This window comes from Triturus cristatus, chromosome 7 (assembly GCF_964204655.1).
Source record: "Triturus cristatus chromosome 7, aTriCri1.1, whole genome shotgun sequence".
In the NCBI taxonomy this organism is placed as follows: Eukaryota; Metazoa; Chordata; class Amphibia; order Caudata; family Salamandridae; genus Triturus; species Triturus cristatus.
Genome location: NC_140590.1, coordinates 1,622,632,568 through 1,622,655,435, shown reverse-complemented (window position 1 = coordinate 1,622,655,435; position 22,868 = coordinate 1,622,632,568). Strand labels below are relative to the sequence as shown.

Here is a 22,868-nt window from a genome sequence, read left to right as displayed (position 1 = left end):
GACTTTCTTAAGTCACCTTTATATTGAAAGTTACTTTTAATTTGGCTTCAGCAATAAGTTGGGTTTAATGTAACAATTAATTTGATAGTTTTCAGTACTATGTTTGGTGGTCCCAAGTGGAAGTTAGGCCTAAGGGTGTTGGCAAGTGTAATTCCATGTTAGCCAATGGGATTACCAGCATTACTACAGAGTAAATGACAATTTTGAGTTTTCACTGTGAAGGCATGTAAATTACGAAAGATATATGCCTTTCTTCTCAATACTTGCCTCCCTGCTCCACGGGTCACTAAGGCCTTCCCTAGAGGTGACTTATAAATATTAAAAAGGAAGGACTTGATTTAGCAAAAGGGGGTTTATTTTACCAAGTCGGATTGGCAATTTAAAAGCTGCTCGACTAGCCTGCGGTGGCATACCTAGAGCTATTTTTCACTTTGCCACTGCAGTTGTGGCTCAATAAGTGGTACAGGCCACTATTGACATTAAACTTACTAGCCCTGGGTGCACGTTGTACCATATACTAGGAGCGTATAGGTATGTAAACTATGCAAATCAGGGATTTGTTAATTGTACATACACTTTGAGAGTTAGAGCACATGCACTGGGGCCTGGTCAGCTGGGCTCGATGCACTTCAGAGTAAGAAACAGCACCATCAGCACCCAAATTTGGAGGGTGATCATACAAAGAAGCACTTTCTTATGATTGGCCTTGTGGTGTATGATGAGATAGCTGATGATGTGATAACTCTAGCTGGTGATCTCAAAGCCCGCATGTGGTGATGCTATAGTTCTGGTTGGTGATGTTATGGTCTCAGCTGGTTTGCAATAGTTCTGTTTGGTGATGGTGTAGTCCGGACTAAGGATGTGGTAGCTACGGATTGTGATGTTAGTTCTGGTTGGTGATATGATGGTCTTGGCTGGCGATGTGTTAGTTCTCTTTGAGTTATCATATTCCACACTGCAAATGTGTTAGTTCTGGCTCAAGACTGATAATCGTGGCCGATGATGTCATAGTCCTGACTGCAGTAGTGTTAGTTGTGGCTGGTGATATCATAGTACCTGCTGATGGTCCTGTCTGGTGATGCGATAGTCCATGCCGGTGATGTGATGATAGTTCTGGTTCGTGATGTCATACCCCTGGCTGGCGATGTCGAAGTCAATAGTGGTGATGTCATAGCCTTGTTTTTTGTTTTTGTAGTTTTATATGCGGCGAACTCGACCTGGGGGTATCAGAGCGCTTTACGTGAGCAGCAGTTGCATTATAGGTGGACACGTTAATTTTTAGGCACATGGAGATTAAGTGATTTGAGATTAAGTGATTTGCACAGATTCACAGGACGAGCCTCCCGCCAGACTCGAACTTGTTTCCCCAGATTCATAGTCGGCCGCTCTGTTCGTTAAGCCACATCCCCTACCCTTGAACCTTGAGTCTCACAGACTGAAGTTGTTATTTGTCCTCCTCATTATTTTATTTTGTTTCTCTTAATTGACTGTGTTGAAATCCGTTTTCACCACATTTATTCAGGTGAAACCACACCAACAATGCTGGTTTCTAATAGAGTCCAATGTAACCCATGCAAGGTGGAGCGGTGAACAGCGAAGAGCAAAGGAGGCGGGCAGAAGTCTTGAGCTTTATCTCGAGATGACACCCCCTCTCCCCTTGCAACCCTCACCTCCTCGACTTTTATTCTCCTCCCCTTGATACGCTCACTCTCTCTTCGCACTTTTCGGTTTTCCCCCTACATTGCTACACACATCACTCTCTCCCCTCCCGCACTCTCTCTCTATCCCCGCCCCGACTTCCCTGAGCTGTGACCTCATCCTCCCCTTGTGACTGTGACCAGCTGACACCGCCCTCGGACTAAGAAACGAGAACTCCTGTGCTCTGATAAAAGGCTGAGCACTTCCTGGTGGAGAAGCAGGAGCGACCGACGGACAGGAGCAGGAACCCGTGAATAACTGGACAGGTAAGAGGAGCCCTGTCCCCAAAACCCCTCTTTTACGTCGTGTCAAGAGACCTTGGGAAGTCTGCCCTTCCTGCCTGTTCCAGCCCGCCCTCATGCTGTGCGCACCCCCACCCCCTCCGTCTCCTGCACTGCCTTCCTCTCTCTGGCATCAGCAGGGCTGTTCGGGATGTGTTGCATATCGAGTCTCGGACTTCATTTTAGGCTCGCCTGTAAAGTCTTCCCGTTAATAGGATGTTCTGCGATTGCCAAGATACTCTCTTCTGTGCCTAGGGTGTCCTGTAATACCTCGAATTATCTGCCATGTTATGGGAAGGGCTGGGGGGGGGGGGGTGTCTGTGTCGCCTCTGATTCTTTGCCAGGCTTGTTTCTCTGTACCACTTTGATTGGGGGGCTGTAACACCTCCAACAGTCTGCCCGTTTTATAGAGTAATCTGTAATGCCTCGTATATCCTGTCCGTTGTAATAATGGGTAGTCTGGAGTGCTTCGGATATCCTGAAACGTTTGTACAGTGGTTTGTAACGCTTTTGATGTCCTGCCCTTTATATAGGGTGGTCTGTAATGTTTCTGATACGGAGATCACTTTAAAGGTTTATTGTCTTTAATGTTTCAGATACAAACATAACAGGGGAGCGTTACAGTCTTTACAAACAACCTTGTAACGAAAGCCGAGTCCAGGGACAACATAACACCGTTTTACGAGGGGCATCTCGGAGTGAGATGGAGTAACAGGAAGCAGCCGCCAAGTGACGCGCACCTCTTACTTAGGTGATACTTTGGAGGTGTGAGGCAATGTTGTGCTTCCCTTGCACAAGCGGTGGCGGGGAAATTCCTGCCCTCTCCAAGCCCAAGTCGGCGTGTGACGCACTGACGTCACCGATGGAACTCGGGGCTTCTACGTCACCGGAGGGGGGGGGGGCAGTAACCAAGGAGACCTGGAGCTATACCGTGTGTGTGGCTTAGTGACTGCCACCCAGATGACATCAAGGAAGGAGCCCGGGGTTTCTACGTCACTCACAGCGGGGTTCGAGCGAGGGAGACCGATGCTCCCGTGTCGGACACCTGGTGTATCCTTGATTTTGTTCTGACCTGTGTCGCTGATACTGCCCTCTCCTTATGAGGTAGGCTGTGTTCAGAAACGCCTCCTTTTTTAACAGCGTTTTAGACGGGTGCCTATTATTGCACTGGGCGGGAATCAACCCTGTCTCATTCTGGGTCCACCTTTTAAGGTGGCCAGTTGTGCCATGATGTTCTTGCCTATTTTTACTTGCTGTAGCCCCAATATTGTCCTCACTTTTTTTTTAATAAACAGTTTTTATTTAGCAACAAAGCAAATTCGGTATATAGCTGTGTCAGAGCAATAACCGGGCCCATTATACTTGTATCCACATACATTAGAATAGAATGACAGTGATCCCAAGGTTTGTCACATTCGTTGAATCAGGGTGTTGTCCAATCTTCCTGGCGACTAATCATTAAGCAGGAGATCTATAGACATCAATAGAATACAAAGCAATGTAGGTCACACAGATACACCAACTTTAGGAATGTGTGGGTGGAAGCTCATCATTGTCCGCCAGTTGAGCTAATATAAGAGTGTCTCACGTTTTAGCGCTATAGAAGGAGAGATACAGATATCTCCTCTGTATTTATTCAATTTTCCCCATTTGTGGTCCCATTTCCTGGGGCACGCTCTATTTTTGAACACGGCCTTCTCAGCAATCATTGCCCTAGATATGTCCCTAGCCCAATCACGCAGGTTCGGGACCGTGCCCACTCCCCACTTTTGTGTGATATTGCGTTTCGCTATGGCCCAGCCCATTGACGCCCACGTCTGCTCCGCCTAGGAAAGGTCTGTAGCATCCCATATATTGAGATGACAGAGCTGGGGCGAAGACGTTAAGGATTTGCCGCAGGTCCTTTCCATTTGATTTGTGACGTTCTTCCAGTAATGCTTTGTTTGTGGGCAGTCCCATAAGATATGAGGAAGCCCTGATAGGGCGAAACGTGCGTTGGCTGTGGAACACTATGTCATATAAAGGAATAAAATCTGACTGACCTACACTACATGATCCTTATTGATTGAGGAACTCTATAATACAAGAACATTTATTGAAGAGTGCAGATTGCACAAAGGATGAGAGTAACTCACACATGATGTGCTCTGGTGGTTTTTGTTAAGATATGAAAGAAGGTGCCAGTCTGATTGCAATGTCGTAAGCAAAGGAGGTCAGGACGTCTACCCAGTCGGAAGAGCAGTTTGGCGTCAAAGTGAACCCGGTGAAGGATTTTCAGTTGATATTGTCCTAATTTTAAGGTGGCATAATATATCCCCATTCTCTCTCTCCTCATTGTAAGGCTATCTCTGTTTTATAACCTTAATACTCTTTTATCCTTTTGTATGATTGATAACCAGTTGAACCGTGTAATAAAGATAAGCCGATCTTAAAATTTGCTGTTAGTAAAATTAAACTTGTGGTTTGTGAATATCAAAAAGATAGTACATTTATATAAAGTGTAAGTTTACCTTTGTGATCGGGCCCTTACGGGTAGAATTTGTAAAATGCACACTGTGCAACGCAAAATTCAGCTGTGTTGCGTAAATGGGCAAATATCTTGAAGCAATATGTTTACAACACTTCACGCAATGGTGATGTCAGCAGCCACGTAAAAGCAAATGTTATGCAAGCAAGATGCCAAACGTAAGTTAGAGTTACTGATTTACAAAAAAGGATCTAAGGTATAATGCCGCAGTTATTTATACTGTGGGAATATTGTTACATATGGTGCGCTGATCAAAGGAAACAAGACCCTTTTAGTTTCCTATGATGTAGAAAAAAGCTTTCCACAACAGACATTTACATTAATAATTTGATCCGCACTCATTAAGGACAAGAGGTCAATTCCACCAAATAAAATATCTGATACAGTTGTTTTATTCTTTAAACTTTATTTTCTTTTCTTCAAAGTAGCCAACACGTTTTGTCCTGTGGAAGGACTTCTTCATGGCTCATCAGTTATCCGCTTAGTCGGGTTAGTGTTTCTTCCTCTCAACCGATCATTTAATCTTTATTCTGTATCCCTACGGTATTGGGACCTACAGATGGGGGAACACTGTTCTCTTTTTTTTGTATGGTTTTTTCGTACTCTTAAAAGGGTCCGTTGATACAGTAACGGCCGTAGGCGCTTTGCATCCTTGTTTGAAGGCTTTAGTCAGGGGAACATTACAAGGTAAAAGTCCTTGAACAGTATACAGTCAGTGTAGACCCATAGCTTACGAACCGTGACCCCAGTGAGACGATCCTCTCTATTCGCCCGGCACCATCAAGAATGATTCGCCCAGCACTTGATGGTGCTGGGCGAATAGAGAGGATCGTCTCACTGGGGTCACGGTTCGTAAGCTATGGGTCTACATTGAACGTATACTGTTCAAGGACTTTTACCTTGTAATATTCCCCTGACTAAAGCCTTCAAACAAGGATGCAAAGTGAGTGAGCTGGTGGATCTACCCAGCTGGGGAATTGGTGGTCCACGTATCTTCGCACACAATATTGATCGGAGTCATTTCAGCATCGTCTGTAGGAGAATGTCGTTTGAACCCTACAAGTTAAGAGTTGTTTGACTCGGAGCAAATTACAGTCACATGATATTGGAACTAAAAACATCAGCATAAGCGTTTTGCTTTACCAAATTAGAAATCTGAGTCTCTTTGGGACATTTTCTCTTCAAACATGAGTTCTCTACCTATGGGACACTATACGAAAGTGTTCCAGATCATGCATCATTATTAAAGGACGTTGCTGAATATCTTGCCAGCAGTCCAGTGGCCATCTTTTCTGAGAACAGAGTCATTGCTATAGTTTGACTACCACTATGTTTTGGCCCTCCTCCGCGCCGAGAGCCACCCGGGTCGTACCGTGAGCAAAACCAGGAGTTCAGCAGAGGCTCTGGCGGCGAAAGTGATCCGTTCAAGTGAACCTCTCAGCGCCCCAGGACTGCCTGAGTCTCAGCGGCCACGTGGATCACGGAGCCGCTTCCCAGTCCAAATGTACATACGCATGTGGACATACTACCAAGGAGCGCCAATTTAGAATCAGTGTCTAGACCAAGTGCCAGCTGGCCCACTGTCTTCTTATCATTCTAAACGGTATATCTATTTTTGAATTAATGGATCCTACAGAGAAGAAATACTACATATTGAAAACTGAGAAGTCAGAAATAGCACAGTAAGTACTCTCAGCCGGTCCCATCCCCTTGAACAGCATTGTATAGAGAAGCATAGCCAGCAGCATCTACCCATCTGTGACTACAACTATACAGAAAAGAAGACTTTTTGATAAGTTAATTCAGAGCCCAGATAGAGGTCCTCTGCAACCATATCCACTTGAGGACAGTTACATCTAGAAGCTCAAGAGTATACCACTATGAGCAGGTTCCTGACGAAGGCCTAGCCGAAACACGTTGTGTCAACAAACCGCCATTTCTGAATGTCTAGTATTTGTTTGTTAATAAGTTGTCAATACTTGATTGTCTAGTATCCACTGCCCCTGCTCTAATACAGAGAATGTATAATTAAGAAAATGTGATGTATTCCAACAAATATTATGTATATCAACATGAATTGAAGATTATGACATTATCAGATGTGTACATTTATGCCTTGGGTCTATAGGAATAGAATTAATGTGTTTAGAAACACTATTTAGATAGTGCTTACATCAGTTTTATTTATATATATATATATATATATATATATATATAAAAAATCTATTTTTGTATAAAAAAAAATAAATAAGAATATTAAAAAATAAATTTTAAATTAATTCACATGATTTTCGCAATAATGAGTGTATTTCCTGTTGTGAATTGTAATGATTTATAGTCTAGAGTTGAGATGTGGTTCATAGATCACATACACTGCGCCCGGTGTTTTTTTGTTTTGCTCAACTAGTGACCAGCACTCTCTCCTCTGTGTCTCTTATGCTTTTTCTGGTGAAAGTGGTGCTCGGCCAGTGACATGTTCCTTGGATGCAGTCAACTAATCAGCCTCCTGCAGGGAGAGTGTTCCATTTTTGTGGGTCTGGCTTGATAGTGCAGCTTGATCTATTGTTACCAATCCTTAGTATGAACCTAATATTACCAATATTTAGTATGGGGGTTGTCTCCGCCCAGATACAAATATTTCTCTCACATCATGCTGTTTGGTATATAATTTCACCTTCTATTTAGTGCTTGCATTGCAATGTATGAAGAACTGTTTTACCCTCCCCAAAGTACTTTAAATTATCACATTAAAATAATTATCTTATAGATGCATGGCATGAAGAAAACAATTGGTTTTTTTTTATATTGCAGCAGGCTTTTTAAAATGTTTTCCCAAGGTCCAAAATGTAAGCCAGACCTATGGACTTTCTCAAAGCTTGTTCATTTTCTTGGGAATTAGTGTAGCTTGCTCTGTGGCACCATATTTGTTGAAAGAATTTGGGGCAATTTAGTAACTGCTATGAACAGAGAACAGCTATTTGGAGGTTCAGTGGGGTGAAATGGTAAACCTCTTCCCCCACACAGAGAAGCGGGGTGACTTGGTGTAGTATATAAACTACATGTACCCTGATTGGTACCATTGCCCATGGCGGCTGATCATGGCCCAGCCCTTGCGTTGGTGGGACTTGTCCTATTTTACATTTCTCACCTGCAGCATCATCCCACCTGCACAACACCGCAATTTTGTTGTTTTTCCTACTCCAATGTGGCAAAGACAAATTCTCCACCATTATTTCTCTGGCTTTTTTTCTTGTGTCAATATAAGTCTTGTTGCTTTTTTTCTCAATTATAAATTATTTTGGCTCTAGAGTAGTCGGTCAGCCATTTCAGTTGAAGAAGTAGAGTTTAAGGACCTTTATTGTTAGTTTGAGTTGTTTCTCCAAGGGCCCCTATAACTTAAAAACACAAATCAAGATTGCCCATGTAGGACTGTACACCCTAGATTGAGAAATGTGGGTATTTATCAAGGCAGATTAAAGGAAAAGCTTCCACTCTGGTAGGAGAAAGGTAGGGCATTTATGAGTGAGCTGGTGGAGCAGTCTTTCTTGAGCCAATCATACAACAGTTCAGGCTCAAGAATTGTATAACTTTTTAGCCGTCTCTAAAATGTCAACAATAAAACCAAACCTTACTTGTTCTTGACTTCATACGCTTCCAGTTAACATTGCGATGAACAACACTTAGCAATGGTTTTTTTGGTAATAGTAAGGCTGTACAGGGAGACTGGCCTTGTTTCAAAGAGGACCAACTAGGCCAAGGGTGTTAGGAGGATGCAGAGCTTGTATGCTCTGGAGAACTGAAAGGACCACAGGGGTTAGGATGAACAATAGAATTAGGAAGACAGAAGTGGCTATGTAGGTCCTGAAAGTGAAAGAGCATTGTTGAGTCTGGAGGGATTCGGAGGAGAGTAGATAATAGAAATTCAAAAGAGGACTTTAAGGTCCGGAAGTGAAAATATGAGCAGTTGGTCCTAAAAGTGGAAGAGGGTTGTTGGGTCTAAAGGAGGAAGCAGGTAGGTCTCTTAAGTTGAAGAGGGTAGGTTATTTTTAGCAGAGGATGGAGGGCTAGTAGGTCCAAGACTGGAAATTATTGATCAGTTGGTGGGCTAAAACATTAGTGTCATGAGTGTTACGCTTGAGAGTGACCGGTAGGCTAGTTAATGAGGGACGACCGATACGTTGAAAGGAAGCAGGGGCTGATAGATCTAAGTGTTAGGGATTTATAGGAGCTGGGGAGATTTATGAGAGACAGTAGACATACAAAATCAAAGCTGAACTAGAAGGTCCAAGAGAGGAAAGGGGATCAGGGAGTCCCATAAGTGTAAGGGGCTCAGTAGGTCTGGGAGAGGAAGTGGGAACAGTAGTTCTTGTAAGGAAGCAAGTAGGTCTTGCAGAGGATGTAGATAGAACCAGTAGGTCCAAGGTTGGAAAAGATTATCCAGTAGGTCTCGGATTGCTTACCAGGAAGAGAAGGTCAGTGGCATGAGGTGTAGGCTGAGTATTAAGGGGCGATCTGAAGGTCCAAGAAATGAAGGAGGACCAGTAGGTCTGCAGGGTTTAGGAGAACCCGTAGATGTAGGAAAGGAATGAAAGATTTGTAGGTCCGCAATAGGAAAGGATGGATTAAAATGTCCGGTTTGGCTTGAAAGGGTAAGTAGGTCGGTGTGGTGATATGAATGGGAGGTACAAGAGGACCAGCAATTAGTTGGAAGTGGGTGGAGAAGGGTATGTTGAAATGTATGGGATTTTAGGGGAACTAGGGAGAGTTAGGAGAATATACATATTTAGTCTGTATTTCTGGTAGGTCTGTAAAGTGACACAAGTGAAGCATTGTTTGCATGCACAGACTTGCCACATTAAAGCAGCTTTCTGGTTGGCTGTGCCGCCTCGCCCAAGGTAGCCACTGGAAACTTCTTGTACATTTTTAGAAACATCTCCTAAATGGTGGTGAAATCCGCATTTTTCCAGCAGAAGTCATAGGCACAGCAGAAGCCCAAAGAAACGCCTGGCATCCGAAAATAACAGAGTACCTGTCCACCCAGCGAGCGCCTCCCTCATCCAAACAGAGGGCTCACTGTAGACGAATCTCAGGCCGGCAGTGTGACCCTCGCAGCCCACAGAATCCAGCCTGGAGATGTGAAACGAGGCCAATGTTTGTTCTTTTTCTTAATCGTGAAGTGCTATTACTGGCAGAGCTTGACAGTGTTTTCTGTTCTGCATTGTCACATTTAACGATTATTATTGTTACATCCTGGGCACAAGAGGGGAGGTGGACCTTGAAAAATAGAAGTAACTTCTACGTTTCCTGTTTTTCACAAAATATGTGCAGTCACACTCTGAAATGATGGTACGTGTGGGAAATATCAAGATGTGCAATTGTTAAAAGTGCTTGCCAGTGCCATTGTTTGCCTGTAACTTTCTTGCCCGTGAGGGTCTCTAACACTGCCACCAGTGCTGGCTTTTCACACAGGCCACCGGTGCCAGCCCCTCCTCACACTGCTGCTCTTCACTGGTAGCTGCACACACTACCCACCAGTGCCGGCCTCTCACTCTGTCCACCAGATCCAGCTGCTGACATAGCTCATCAGCGGGAGCTCTTCACTATGCACTAGCAAGAGTTCCCCACACCACCTACCAGCAACAGCTCTTTCATGCCATCAGTGTAAGCGCCTCACACTGTGTGCGTGTGAGATCCTCATTGTACCATGGATGTAATCTCCTGCGACTTCACAATCGCGAATGGTCCTCACTATGTTACCGGTGTGAGTTCCTTACTGTGTGCACTAGTGCAAGCTCCTCAACGCCACTAATGCGAGCTCCTCGCTGTGCCACCATGAGCTCCTCTTTCTCCCTCTGCTCACTAGTGCAAGCTCCTCACGCTCTCACTAGGGTCCATCACATCTGTGCATGAGCATCAGAGGGGAGCTATGACTCCATGTTGCTCCGTGTCCTGGTTCTCTGGTGGGTCTGGCGATAGGAGAGGGAGTTGTATTGCAGGCATTACTACTGCCCGCTATGGTGCACATTAAACAGGGACATTTGACTAATTGTGTTCGTGTACTTTGTAGTATTATCAGTATCTACTCTATAAATCATCAAATTATTGTTATAAGTAAACTATGCATCTGAATTTAACCCACATGAGGATGGCTGGAGTGTATGGGGTTGTACTAGAGAATAGCCGCCCTCCCAAACCAGGCACGGGCTGTCCTATTATTTCTGGCAAACTAGATGGACATACTCTGAGGACTCTAGACGGACACTTACATTTCCTTTCTACCAACTATGTCTGCAAATTCTGACACTAGGATTCTCTTTTGCTGAATTAGGCAAGTATTCAAGAAGCCTGTGCTTCTGAAAGGCCAGCATGGCTGGGCCAAAACTAGTTGCATCTCTTTCTCTCCGGGTGTGTGGTGGCAGAGTGCCTCTGGCAGGGAAAGTCGTGTGCCACCCAGTCATTTCATTGGCATTGGGTGGGCATTTTAAGTTGTTTGGTTTTACTAAATGGACAGTCTGTTGAGTTCGCTCCGGTTTCCCCTATTGGTCAGTCTTTTGAGTTCTCTTCTGGTTTTCCTAAGTGGTAAGTGTGTTGTTGAGTTCTCTCTGGTTTCCAATATGGCCACTTCGTTGAATTTGCTCTGGCTTCTGTAAATGGCCAATCTGAGTTCTCTCTGTAATCTCTATTGGACAGTATGTTGAGTTCTCTTTGGTTTATCTACTAGCCAGTCCACCTTGGGAAACACCTTTATTATCCAACATGCCATCAGATCACCGCAAGCTGGAATGCGTGAGTTACCACACACAAAGCGGCTACTGCACACCTTAGCTACAACTTACTCTACTAATCCATGAAAAGAATGATTTATTATTGTACCCATCTGCATAGTCCCCCATTAGTGAACCTTTTGGACATTGCAGAGAACCTAGTCAATCCTCACATTTGTTGGGAGCCAATGAAGTGATTGAACAGTTGGTTTTATGTGTAGATGGGCCTGTAGGACCGAGTATATTGTGGCCGCCTGGTTTAGTCGTTTCAGACGGTTTAGTCGTTTCAGACATTTGCTGAACTTCTTTGGAAGCCTCGCGTAAACAGTATTGCAATGGTCCAGACCAAGGCTCTTGCAAGCTCCACACAATGGCCAGTCCATAGGAGCAGGAACTTTCTCTGTAAGGCTGTTACTTTATAATGGGTAACATGCTGGTGATCAGAGGTCACCAAGATCTAATTTCAAATTTGGACTTCCACAGCTTTAGCAAAATAGCTGTGGCTTTCATTGCAGATTTAACTGACCAGGTCTTAAGATCTTGATTACATGCGAGTCCTGCACCATTGCATTGCTGCTTGAAGGAGATAAAGATATTTGTACATATTTATTAATGTTATAGTGTTATATGGTGGAAAAGTGCCCTCCCAATGTAAGCAGTAGTTGCTTTGTAGTTTTGAACAGTATTTATAAACATTATTGCATGTATGAATACAATGGACATCCAAATCTGTGCTCGTAGGTTGCATTTGCTACAAGGGCAGTGGTGCATGGCAAGCATAATCTAATACACACATTAAACCGGTATTGCAAGCGGACCTTGTTGGCATGTATGTATGTATTCTGTATTTGTATAGTGCAAGCCTGGCTGAAAGGCGCCCTAGCATTGTACAGGGTCGAAGGCTGAGATGCAATCCAAGAATGATTCAAGGCAGGCAGTGAGGGTTCTGGGAAGGAAGTGGACTATTTCATGCATCAAGATGTAGTGTCCTTTAAAGAGGTGTGCCTTCAGCTTCTTCATGAATTTAAGGATACTGCCTACCAGACCCAGGGCACATAGATGGAGAAGGTCTGTTGCATAGTTGTTTTGCCTTCTTTCACTTGTCTCTAGTCTGATGGTGTCCAGGTTGTGCGTGTGCTGAGCGCCACTGGTGAAGTGGGTTAGGTTGCATATGTTGCCCATAATTGGCATTTCATGGCATATAATACCTAATACATAATGGAATTGGAGAGGTGGCCAGAGTAGATCTAGGGGGGCTGGAACCATGCAATATTCTCATGATAACCATAGAGTTTGAAACGTGTTTCTATCAGATTGTTTGCAAATATATCTTGTGTGGATATCGAGAAAGCCTGGAATAGATCAGGCTCTTGTGGGCCTATGCTCGACACCTGCAGGATGGAGTGCTCAGTACTGCAGTATGGATATACACGTTTAAGTGGATTGACTTTGAATGGGCTGAAAGTTAATGGGGTTATGAGTTGTCCTTGGAGGCTCGCCATAGCAGTGAGCGTTTGGTTCTCACTTAGGGCCAGAATCTAATTTTTGGAGGCACAGTGAGATGCTATTTATGTATTCAGACTCATGAAAGCATGTCAAGTGTAATCTTCCAAAGAAGGAAGAGGGCTGTGTTTATGTGAACTCCATCAGAACTGTGCCCTGATCAACTGTGCGCATTTGTTCATTAGAAGACGAGGGTTGGTCTCACATGTGGCCTGGGGTGATCACTGAATTTACGCGTGGATAGACATCAACGGTTGCACATGGTCATGAGGCTCATGTACTACTCAGTTGGCAGCCCGGATGGCTGTGAATTGATAAGAAGCACCTGATCCGAGCACTATGAGCTGTAGGCATAGAAACCAAAGGCAGATTTTCAGGTACCACTGAGGTGCTCAAGGAAATGTGAACTTTGGTCCTGACGTTCTCATCATTTGTCAGCCCAAGTGGCGATATTTGGATAAAGAGTGCTTGGTATGAGCACTGGAAGACCTTTTGGCAGGACTAATCTTGACAGATGAGGTACTACGATCTTTAGCTCAGGTACCATTTGGAGAACAAAAAGTATTGAATCTTTTTCCTGGCGGTGATGAGGGATGTTGCTAGGCACAGCTCTGGTGTGTGCTTGCGAAACAGACTAAGGTACATCCCTGGAAGCATTGTTTTATGGTTTGCTCTTTCTTGAAGCTCGGAATCTCAATGTGGAGATCCTCCTTATCACACCACGCCCTCTTGCCTTTGGACAGTGGTTGTGTTCTTCTGGTAGTCTAAGTACAGGAGGTGGGCAGTCTTGTATGTCAACGTACCATCTTAAAGACTCATCAGGTACCAACACACGCGCGTAATGCTTTTCGGGAGGAGGGTCGAGGAGGTTGTTTTATTGTGTTTCCTGGAATGCGTGTTGCAGGTGTGACATAGGAGGGTTGTGTTTATACTCAAAGGCTGGCTCGTGATTGGCAAAATGCTTTTATTGGGCGTGCATGCCCACTTTCACTTTGAAAGTGCAGCGGGGCAATGCGGCTGTTGCAGGCTCAACTTCACGCCCCTGTACTACAAAGCTCACAGAGTTCCGGTTGAAGGAGTTTGCCATTAACATGAATGGATCCGGTAAGGATTGAAGGTTGCGGGGTTCAGGCTGTGCCTGCAATGTGTTAGCTTGACCGCGGCGACCAGCTCGCGAGGCCACAGAAGTTCAGGTCAGCGCCGATTCGTAGGGAGACAAGGAAGATGCCACGGGATAACATGGACTCCCTCATCCAGCAGATCGCACATCAAGCCTGGCTCACCTTCCCTGGCGCCACAGCCGCGGCCCCGATGGGGAGTAGGGACAACCTGAACCAGCTCAAGAACCTGGTGAACAAGTTGCGGGACGAGTACCTGCAGATCACGCAGCGGAGCTGCAAGGGCAGTGCACCGCCAGCCGCTCCACCCAGCCCGCCTGTCACCTACATGCACATCTGCGAGGAGAGAGTCAGCATGGGCGTCTTCCCGCTGCAGAGCGGGGGTAGCTGTGTATCCCGCTGCACGACCAACCGGGCATGCACGGCATGATGAAGGTGCTCTACGGCACCCTCAGCATCTGTGGCTTCGACCGGCTGCAGGAGGTGTCCGGGGCCACATCGCCCCCGCCATTCAGCCCGCCCCGCCAGCCCTTTCAGAGAGACGCGCTGCGCCGTGCCCTGAACCTTACCCGGGGCCCAGCGTGACACTCAGAGCATCGGTGACCTGTGAGCACCTTAGTCATACCGTGTCAGCTACCCAGGAAAGCATCAAATCTGTGCTTGGGGCCCTGGCTCTTTGAGACAGTGGGCGTGCGGGCCACTTCTGTCCTCCCGTGTGTTAGGTGGACGCACAAGCAGACTGCCTGACTGCGTGTGGAGGTCACAGGATGGACCTGGCAGGAAGAGGTAGGCTAGGGATCAAAGGACTGGGTCTAAAACAAGCTCCCTTACTGGCCGGAATGTGTATGTTTGTGGGAGGGGGCAGTGCCCATGGATGGCACTCCACACGAGTCTCTGTAAAAACAGTTTATTTGTCATCGCTGTCCCTTAGTATTCCCTCTTGGGTATTTGAAGATTTTACTATCGGAGTCAATCACTTTATCTCCCCTTAGCTACCAAAAATGAATGTGTCCTTGTGTTATGTAACTGGTGCCCATGTAAAGCGCCCCAACACCTTCTGGTCGAGTTAGCGCTATATAAACAACAAAAGGCAGCAGCTTTCTAAAAGTATGCACCCAGGTTAGAATGTCATCCGTATCCAACAGGACTGCCTCACCAATGCTCCAATTGGAAAACTCACCACTTAAAAAAAAAATACTGCATTACGATGCAGTAACTCTCCACTTTCGCTCTTAGTAACCAGCTACCCCTCCAAACACATGCTGACTGTGTCTTTGCCTTGGGCCCTATGCAGTGCCGTGCTGCTTCTTGGCTACGTTTCATCTTTAATTAATCATGTGTATGCATACATTCATATATGTACATAGTTAGTGTTACTAGGTTGTTAAAACACGTCTTACAACAAACAAATGATGGACGGAATGCTGACAATGCATACATTCTCCCCCAGTCAAGAGATCTGGGTTAAATCCATCGTTCTTTTGCCCACTACACCACCCCAGTTTAGACATGGCCATATGCAAATCAGTCTTGACCCTGTGCCTCATGGGAACAGTCCAGCCCGAACTGCCAAGCCATGTCTTCCCTGGACCGGAATCAAGCATCCTAGGACCGGTTTCTGGCTATCAGCCGTCATCAGCCAGGATAGCTTGACTACAGTGGCGTAGTGAGCACGGGTCCCACGTCTGGGAATACCCATCCCACTTAGGGCGAAAAGCGTTACAACAAACAAATGATGGACGGAATGCTGACAATGCATACATTCTCCCCCAGTCAAGAGATCTGGGTTAAATCCATCGTTCTTTTGCCCACTACACCACCCCAGTTTAGACATGGCCATATGCAAATCAGTCTTGACCCTGTGCCTCATGGGAACAGTCCAGCCCGAACTGCCAAGCCATGTCTTCCCTGGACCGGAATCAAGCATTCTAGGACCGGTTTCTGGCTATCAGCCGTCATCAGCCAGGATAGCTTGACTCCAGTGGCGTAGTGAGCACGGGTCAGTGCCCATGGATGGCACTCCACACGAGTCTCTGTAAAAACAGTTTATTTGTCATCGCTGTCCCTTAGTATTCCCTCTTGGGTATTTGAAGATTTTACTATCGGAGTCAATCACTTTATCTCCCCTTAGCTACCAAAAATGAATGTGTCCTTGTGTTATGTAACTGGTGCCCATGTAAAGCGCCCCAACACCTTCTGGTCGAGTTAGCGCTATATAAAAAACAACAAAAGGCAGCAGCTTTCTTAAAGTATGCACCCAGGTTAGAATGTCATCCGTATCCAATAGGACTGCCTCACCAATGCTCCAATTGGAAAACTCACCACTTAAAAAAAAAATACTGCATTATGATGCAGTAACTCTCCACTTTCGCTCTTAGTAACCAGCTACCCCTCCAAACACATGCTGACTGTGTCTTTGCCTTGGGCCCTATGCAGTGCCGTGCTGCTTCTTGGCTACGTTTCATCTTTAATTAATCATGTGTATGCATACATTCATATATGTACATAGTTAGTGTTACTAGGTTGTTAAAACACGTCTACCTCTTGCGCAATCATAGAGATTAGACATCTACACTAATTACATGGTTGGTCAACACCTAAAAGGCTATTTATTGCTGGAATCCATTAAAAAATATATGTTTGAACACTGAAGATACAAGCACTTGCTATGCAATAGGTCTTGCATTTACGCGAGTTTGAGCTATTGGCATTGTAAATGCCAATGGCTTTTATTTATGTGTTCCTTTTTAAAACATAAATAAAAGCCATTGTCATTTACAATGCCAATAGCTTAACCGCGTATTATCTGGCTACACTAGCGCAACTTTTGTTTCTGTAGGAAGATGGGTGGGGGAAGGAGGTACCTAACTAGAAGCTTTTGAATGGAGACTATCTAGATGTCATGGTGTCACCTCCTAGAATTCAGGATACCTTTCAAAATCGTAATGTTTGGGGGCAGGGAAAAAAACAAAACAAACAAGCATTGAAAATGCAATAGGTTTTGCCTTTCATTAAGTTAAAGCCATTTGCTTTGCTATACAATACCATTAGCAAAGCAGATGGCTTTAATTTAATCAAAGGCGAGACCTATTGCATTTTCAAAGCTCTTTTTTTGTCATGCCTCTGCTTTTACTAAAACACTTTTCTGCTGCCTGCTATCTCCTGGTTCGACTGCAGCATGTCTCTGCGCCCATGCATAAAGCTTTCTTCCCTCTGCTGTTCCCTCCCTGGTTAGTATTGCTGCTTCGTAGTTGATGGGACACGCCCGTCCTGCCACTAACACACTTTTCATCTCCCTGCTGTGCGTGGTGTTGTTTGCTGCAATTTTCTCCTCTGTGTGCTGTTTCCTGCTGCTTCCCTGTGCCAGGTGTCGTCACAGACATGGCTGTCTCCCACTGGAGGCGGCATTTCTTCTGTACCCTGTCCGTTCCCTCCCACGGTGGGCGGGGGCGATTTCTGCGAACCTTAGTGTGAGGATAGTTGCAGGGGGGGGGGGGGGGAGCCGCTGACTCCCTTACCTGACTCCTATCCCCCCCCCCCCCCCCCCCCCCCCCCCCTGGTAAATGTAGGAGCCCTACGCCGTACATGCCAACATTTCAGAAGAGCAGAGTGGGAGATGAAGAATTTTTTTACAAAAAAAATCGGGAGAATGGGGCCTTAAATCGGGTTTCTGTCATGTATGGACTTTGGAAGTGTGCTGCTGCAGGATCGGACATTTGAAAGCAAATTCACGCGTTTTTTTTTCATCACTTTCAGAAGCATGGAGCGCAATGGCAGGCAGAGAAAGAGGGGAATGCGAGAGTTGTGCACTGGCCTGGCAGGTTGCGGTCAGTGCATACCCCCCCCCCCCCCGTTTTGCGGTCAGTGCATACATCCCCCCCCCCCACACCTCAGCCCGGGCTGAAACAGCTTCCGGGCACACACACAGCCGCCGCCCCCCCCCCTCCCCCTTCACAGACCATTCGCTTGTTAATGAGGCTTTGTTTGTTTTTCACCTCTTCTAGACCTCCTGCATCGCCATTCTGGCTATTGCTGGAAGAATTAGCACGTTAGACAATACCAAGCCCTGTCAGCTGAAACCCCCGAGGAATCGGGTTTTTGCTGGCAGGAATCGGGAGGCGGGAGACTAACCTTGAAATCGGTAGTCTCCCGCCGGAATCGGGAGTTTGGCATGTCTGTGTATGCTACGGTCTGACTCACACCCCCGTAACCTCGCGCCTCCACCGCTGCTTTTTCCGTCTCTCTCTTCCCCTCGCTCCCCCAGTCCAGCCCTCCATAACCCCCTCCCTGGCTGGCCGCCTCCTTGCTCAAGCTGCTTGCCCGGGCTCCCCCGCGGCCCCCTCCTCTGCTCCTGGGTCCACCCTCTCTTCATCCCTCCCTCCCTCCCTCCCTGGAGCCTAGGAGGCGGCCTGGACACAACACTCCCATCTGCCGGGCGGTTCTGCGCAGGCCTCGGCTGCTTCCTGGAGGGACGGACGGACAGCTGGCCTCAGGCCGCACCCGGGGAAGGCCGCGGATACAGTAACCCCCGAGGCCTCGGACCCTGAGGTAGGACCCGGTCACCGGCCTCAGCGCTTACTGCGACCCAGAGACGTCCCAGCCCTTCCTAAACTTTCCAGGCCCCGTGAGGAAGAGAGGGTGACCCGCCTCAACTTTCAAAACAAACCCAGACACTTCTCAGCAGCTCCCTGCACTTTCGACCTCGGACATGTGAAAAGGATGCAGAAACTGGCCTCACAAGTTACTGCTGACTAGGAGACCCCTGCCGGCTTCCTGAACTGGAAGATCGGCCTCCACTTTCAGACCCAGCCCAGCCTACTGCATGTTGCAGGCTTCAGACACAGAACCCGAAACGGAGAAGATAAAACAGCTTGCTGAACTTTCCTGACCCTGTGAGGAAAAGAGTGACCGGAAGAGGTCTGCCATCCCAACTTAGTCTGCCTAGCCCACCCAGGCAGGACCCCACCAGCCCCCTGAGCTTCTAGACCCCTTAGAGCAAGTTTAAAGAGGCTGCATCAGCCTCCACAGCCAACTAGGACACTTCTCAGCAGCTTCCTGATGTTTCGGACCTAACCATACAAAACCCTGAGACCAATAAGTAACCATCATGGCAAACCTAGAGAAAACCTCAACAGCTTCCTTAACTTTCCGTTCTTTTGCGAGGCAGAGAGTAACGACTACGGCAGGAGTGTTCGCTGACCAATCGCACCCACTATGGCCACCTCAGAAACGCCCGGGCCTGGGGTCTTGGTTGGGACAAGTCCTGTGACCAGCCTCAGGCAACGTGGCTGGTCCAGAGAATGCTGTAGCAGCTTCCTGAGAGTTTCCATTCCTGGAGGAAGGATCGAGTGACCCGCTGTCATCATTATGGCTGACGTCTCATCTGAGGGTCTCCTTGGAGACCCAACGCCTGTCTCAGCGGTCCATGCTGCAGCAGTAACTGGCGACAAGCGGACACTAGAGAAGCTTCTGGCTATCCATCCTGAGCTCAAAGACAAAGAGGACCAACTTGGCCGGACACCACTTATGTACTGTGTGCTGGCTGACCGAATGGACTGCGCTGCCTTGCTTCTTAAAGCTGGTGCTGATGTCAATTGGGCCGACCGCAGCAGACGCTCTGCCCTGCACCTGGCTGCACAGACTGGTAACTATCGCTTCGTCAGGCTTCTTCTGGCCCGGCGGGCCAACTGGATGCAGAAGGACGCTGAAGAAACTACACCTCTCCACCTGGCCACAAGACCAAAGAGTGCAAAGTGCCTGGCGCTGTTGCTCAAACACATGGCACCAGGCGAAGTAGACGCACAGGACCGCAACAAGCAGACAGCCCTGCACTGGAGCGCTTACCACAATAACCCAGGGCATGGTAGGCTACTTATACGACATAACTCAAACATCGGCATCCCTGATGTAGACGGCAGGATTCCGCTGCACTGGGCAGCCCACAGTTCAGACCCCGCTGCAGTCCACATGGTGCGTTGCATCCTCGATGCTGCCCCTACTGAATCCCTGCTGAACTGGCAAGACTATGAGGGGCGCACACCTCTGCATTTTGCTGTGGCTGCTGGTAATGAGGCAGTGGTGGAGGCCCTGACATCCTACCAGGGTTGCCGCGTAACGGCCTATGATAACCTTTTCCGTACCCCTTTGCACTGGGCAGCGCTGCTCGGATATGCACCTATCGCCCGCCGGCTCCTAGAGCGTCACCGCCAGGGGGCTGTGCCCTCTGATGCCCAGGGGGCCACTCCATTGCATTATGCTGCGCAGAGCAACTACCCAGAAACCGTGGAGGTGTTCCTGGGACACCCATCTGGCAGCGACGATGCTGACCTAGAAGGTCGCACTGCTTTCATGTGGGCAGCTGGCAAAGGCAGTGACGATGTAGTGAGGACCATGCTGGCTCTGAAGCCTGAGTTGGACATCAATCTGGCAGATCGCTATGGTGGAACAGCTCTCCACGCTGCCTCACTTGCAGGCCATGTGACAACAGTGCGGTTATTGCTGGAGCGGGGTGCTCGGGCTGATGCCTCTGACCTGGCCAAGCAGACACCACTCTTCCGGGCCTGCGAAATGGGGCATCAGGCTGTGGTACATGCACTCATTGAGGGTGGAGCCAGGGTGGATCTTGTAGACCAAGATGGACGGTCTCCTTTGCATTGGGCCGCCCTAGGTGGGAATGCGAGTGTCTGCCGGATCCTGATGGAAAATGCCATTGACCCCAACGTGCAGGACTTAGGGGGGCGCACACCACTACAGTGCGCTGCCCACGGGGGCTACATCACCTGTATGGCTGCGCTGCTGGAGAGCAAAGCTGATGCTAATGTCCAGGACCGAGAGGGCAGGACAGCTCTGCACTGGTCCTGCAACAATGGGTACCTTGATGCTGTTAAGCTCCTGTTGGCCTTTGAAGCCTTCCCCAACCAGATGGAAAGTAGTGAAGAGAGGTACACGCCGCTAGATTACGCCCTGATGGGTGAGCACCATCAGGTGGTCCAATTCATGCTGGAGCGTGGCGCGCTGTCAATAGCTGCTATACAGAATATTGCCACCACCAGGATACAGGCAGTTTATAAGGGATACAAAGTACGCCGGGCCTTCCAGGAGCGCAGAATCCTGCTCATGAAGCACGAGCTCTTGAGGAGGGGTGCTGCTGCGAAGAAGAGGGTAGAAGGCCACAGGAAGCGGGAGGATGTGGGGGACAACCAGGGTCTGGTGACAGAGGTATCCCTGTCTTCTGAGAAAAGGAAGGAGAGGGGCGTTTGTTTGCAGCCAGTGGACAGCAGAGAAAGGGAAGAAGCTATTACCTCTAATGTGAGTGGCGAAACAGAGGATGCTAAGGGAGTGTCATCCAAAGAAACCCCAGAAACGTCCCCACCAGAAGAACTTAACACAATGTCACTAGCGACAGCCAAAGATAATAATCGATTGGAAGAAGTGGAAATATCACCTAAGTCAGATAAAGACAAGACCAGTTCGCCAAGGGAAGCCAGCAAAAGGTCACCCAGGGCAGCCGAAGAAAACGCTCCACCTGAGAATGTCATTGATGGTTCCACCCAAGTAGCCATAGACAAGTCCCTACACAAGAAAATCAATGGGGAATCAAAGAAGGAAGGCAAGGGCAAGCCTTCATCCAATGAAGTAAACAGAGGTCAGCCCAAGGCAAGTAAAGACAGACAGCCACACCAGAAAGCCAACGAAGGGGCACCGAGTGCAGCCAAAGAAAAGCCCTTTCTTCTTACAGCAAGCAAGAGGTTCTTCAAGGCAACCAAAGAGTATTCCTTCTTGGAGGAAGTCTACACCCAATCACCACAGATAGCCAAAAATAAGCACAAGTTAGAGGAAGAGTCAACACCACTGAGTGAAGCAGGAAATAGAAAGAAAGAAGTGTCCCAGCGATCTTCTAAGAGCAGGGCATCGAGCATCAACTACCATTCTTATAGAAAGTCCGAAGAATATACACAGAGAATATCTATTGATCACGTGATGCAACCAGAATTGAAAGGCAGGACTCATAACAACCCACTGGCAGACACAATCATTGATGGAACACTGTGCAAAAAAAAGCATGCCCCTTGCACCAGACTTTCCTTGGAAGGCCCTAGGCCAGCTTCATCTATGAGTAGATGTCCGCATGAATGTACAGGTTTCTTCAGAAGAACATTGAAGACCATAAGACCAGGCACCACTGGGAATGCTGCTCTAGGCCCAAAGCCTGGGAATGATGCAGTGATTCGAGGACTTGTGGATGGGAGGTTTTCACCAGCTGGCTCCAGCAGGCCTGGTAGTGCCAAGGGGGGACCTGTGAAAAACAATGATAGTGCAAAAGTGTGCAATGGATGGAAAAGCTCTGCACACGCTCACATGCGCTATCAAGACAGAACTGCAAACCATGCCTTAGGAACCACAGCCATTGTGACTTTGCCAGAACAGATCATTGACTTAAAATGTACTCAGCAGGATATTATCAACCCCAAGCTCTGCCTACCTATCTCTTGGCAGAGTGAGACTATAGAGGCCATCCCGACCTCAGTCAGGCTTGCAATCATCGAAAGAGAACGAGCCAGGAAGGAGCTCTTTCGTAAGAAGATACATGCTGCTAGCATTATTCAGGAGGCTTGGCGTCGATACATGCTGAGGCAGAAACTCTCCCAGCTCCTGAGCATGGTACCATTTACTCGTTTGGGAGAGAGGTGGATAAGGCAGATAACCGCTTGCATTATCCAATTGGCTTGGGGGAAATCACTTGACCAGCGGCCAGCATCGCTAGTCCCGCAGTGCAAGCAGCGGCATGCAAAGAAGGCCCCAGCAAAAGCCACCAAACCTCCATCAGTCCTGCAGCAGGTCTATGGGAGTTCTCAAGATGGCAAGGGTTCACGTCCCCATCGGTCTACATCAAGGCACAGACTGTCTGCCCGGAGCCTGATTCAGGGAGACCACTGAAAATCTATGGTCCACAGTCACCTCCAGCAGGAGCAAAGGA

At 47.5% G+C, this 22,868-nt stretch overlaps 2 protein-coding genes across 4 annotated transcripts in view; both read left to right on the top strand.

The window, feature by feature from the left end:
- Positions 1-1,690: 1,690 nt before the first annotated feature.
- Positions 1,691-22,868, top strand: part of SDCBP2 (syndecan binding protein 2) — a 63,716-nt gene continuing 42,538 nt past the window's right edge. The window contains exon 1 of one of the 3 annotated variants that reach the window (XM_085619575.1): positions 1,691-1,964. The gene's annotated coding sequence lies outside the window, so the exon portion shown is untranslated. Of the gene's footprint in view, positions 1,965-2,923; positions 3,084-22,868 lie in introns of those variants that run through there. The other 2 variants (XR_014966872.1, XM_085619577.1) reach the window with 2 other exon arrangements.
- INVS (inversin) lies at positions 19,259-22,828 on the top strand. Its single transcript, XM_085619574.1, has one exon. The coding sequence runs from the start codon at positions 19,259-19,261 to the stop codon at positions 22,826-22,828; it is 3,570 nt and encodes a 1,189-aa protein (XP_085475700.1).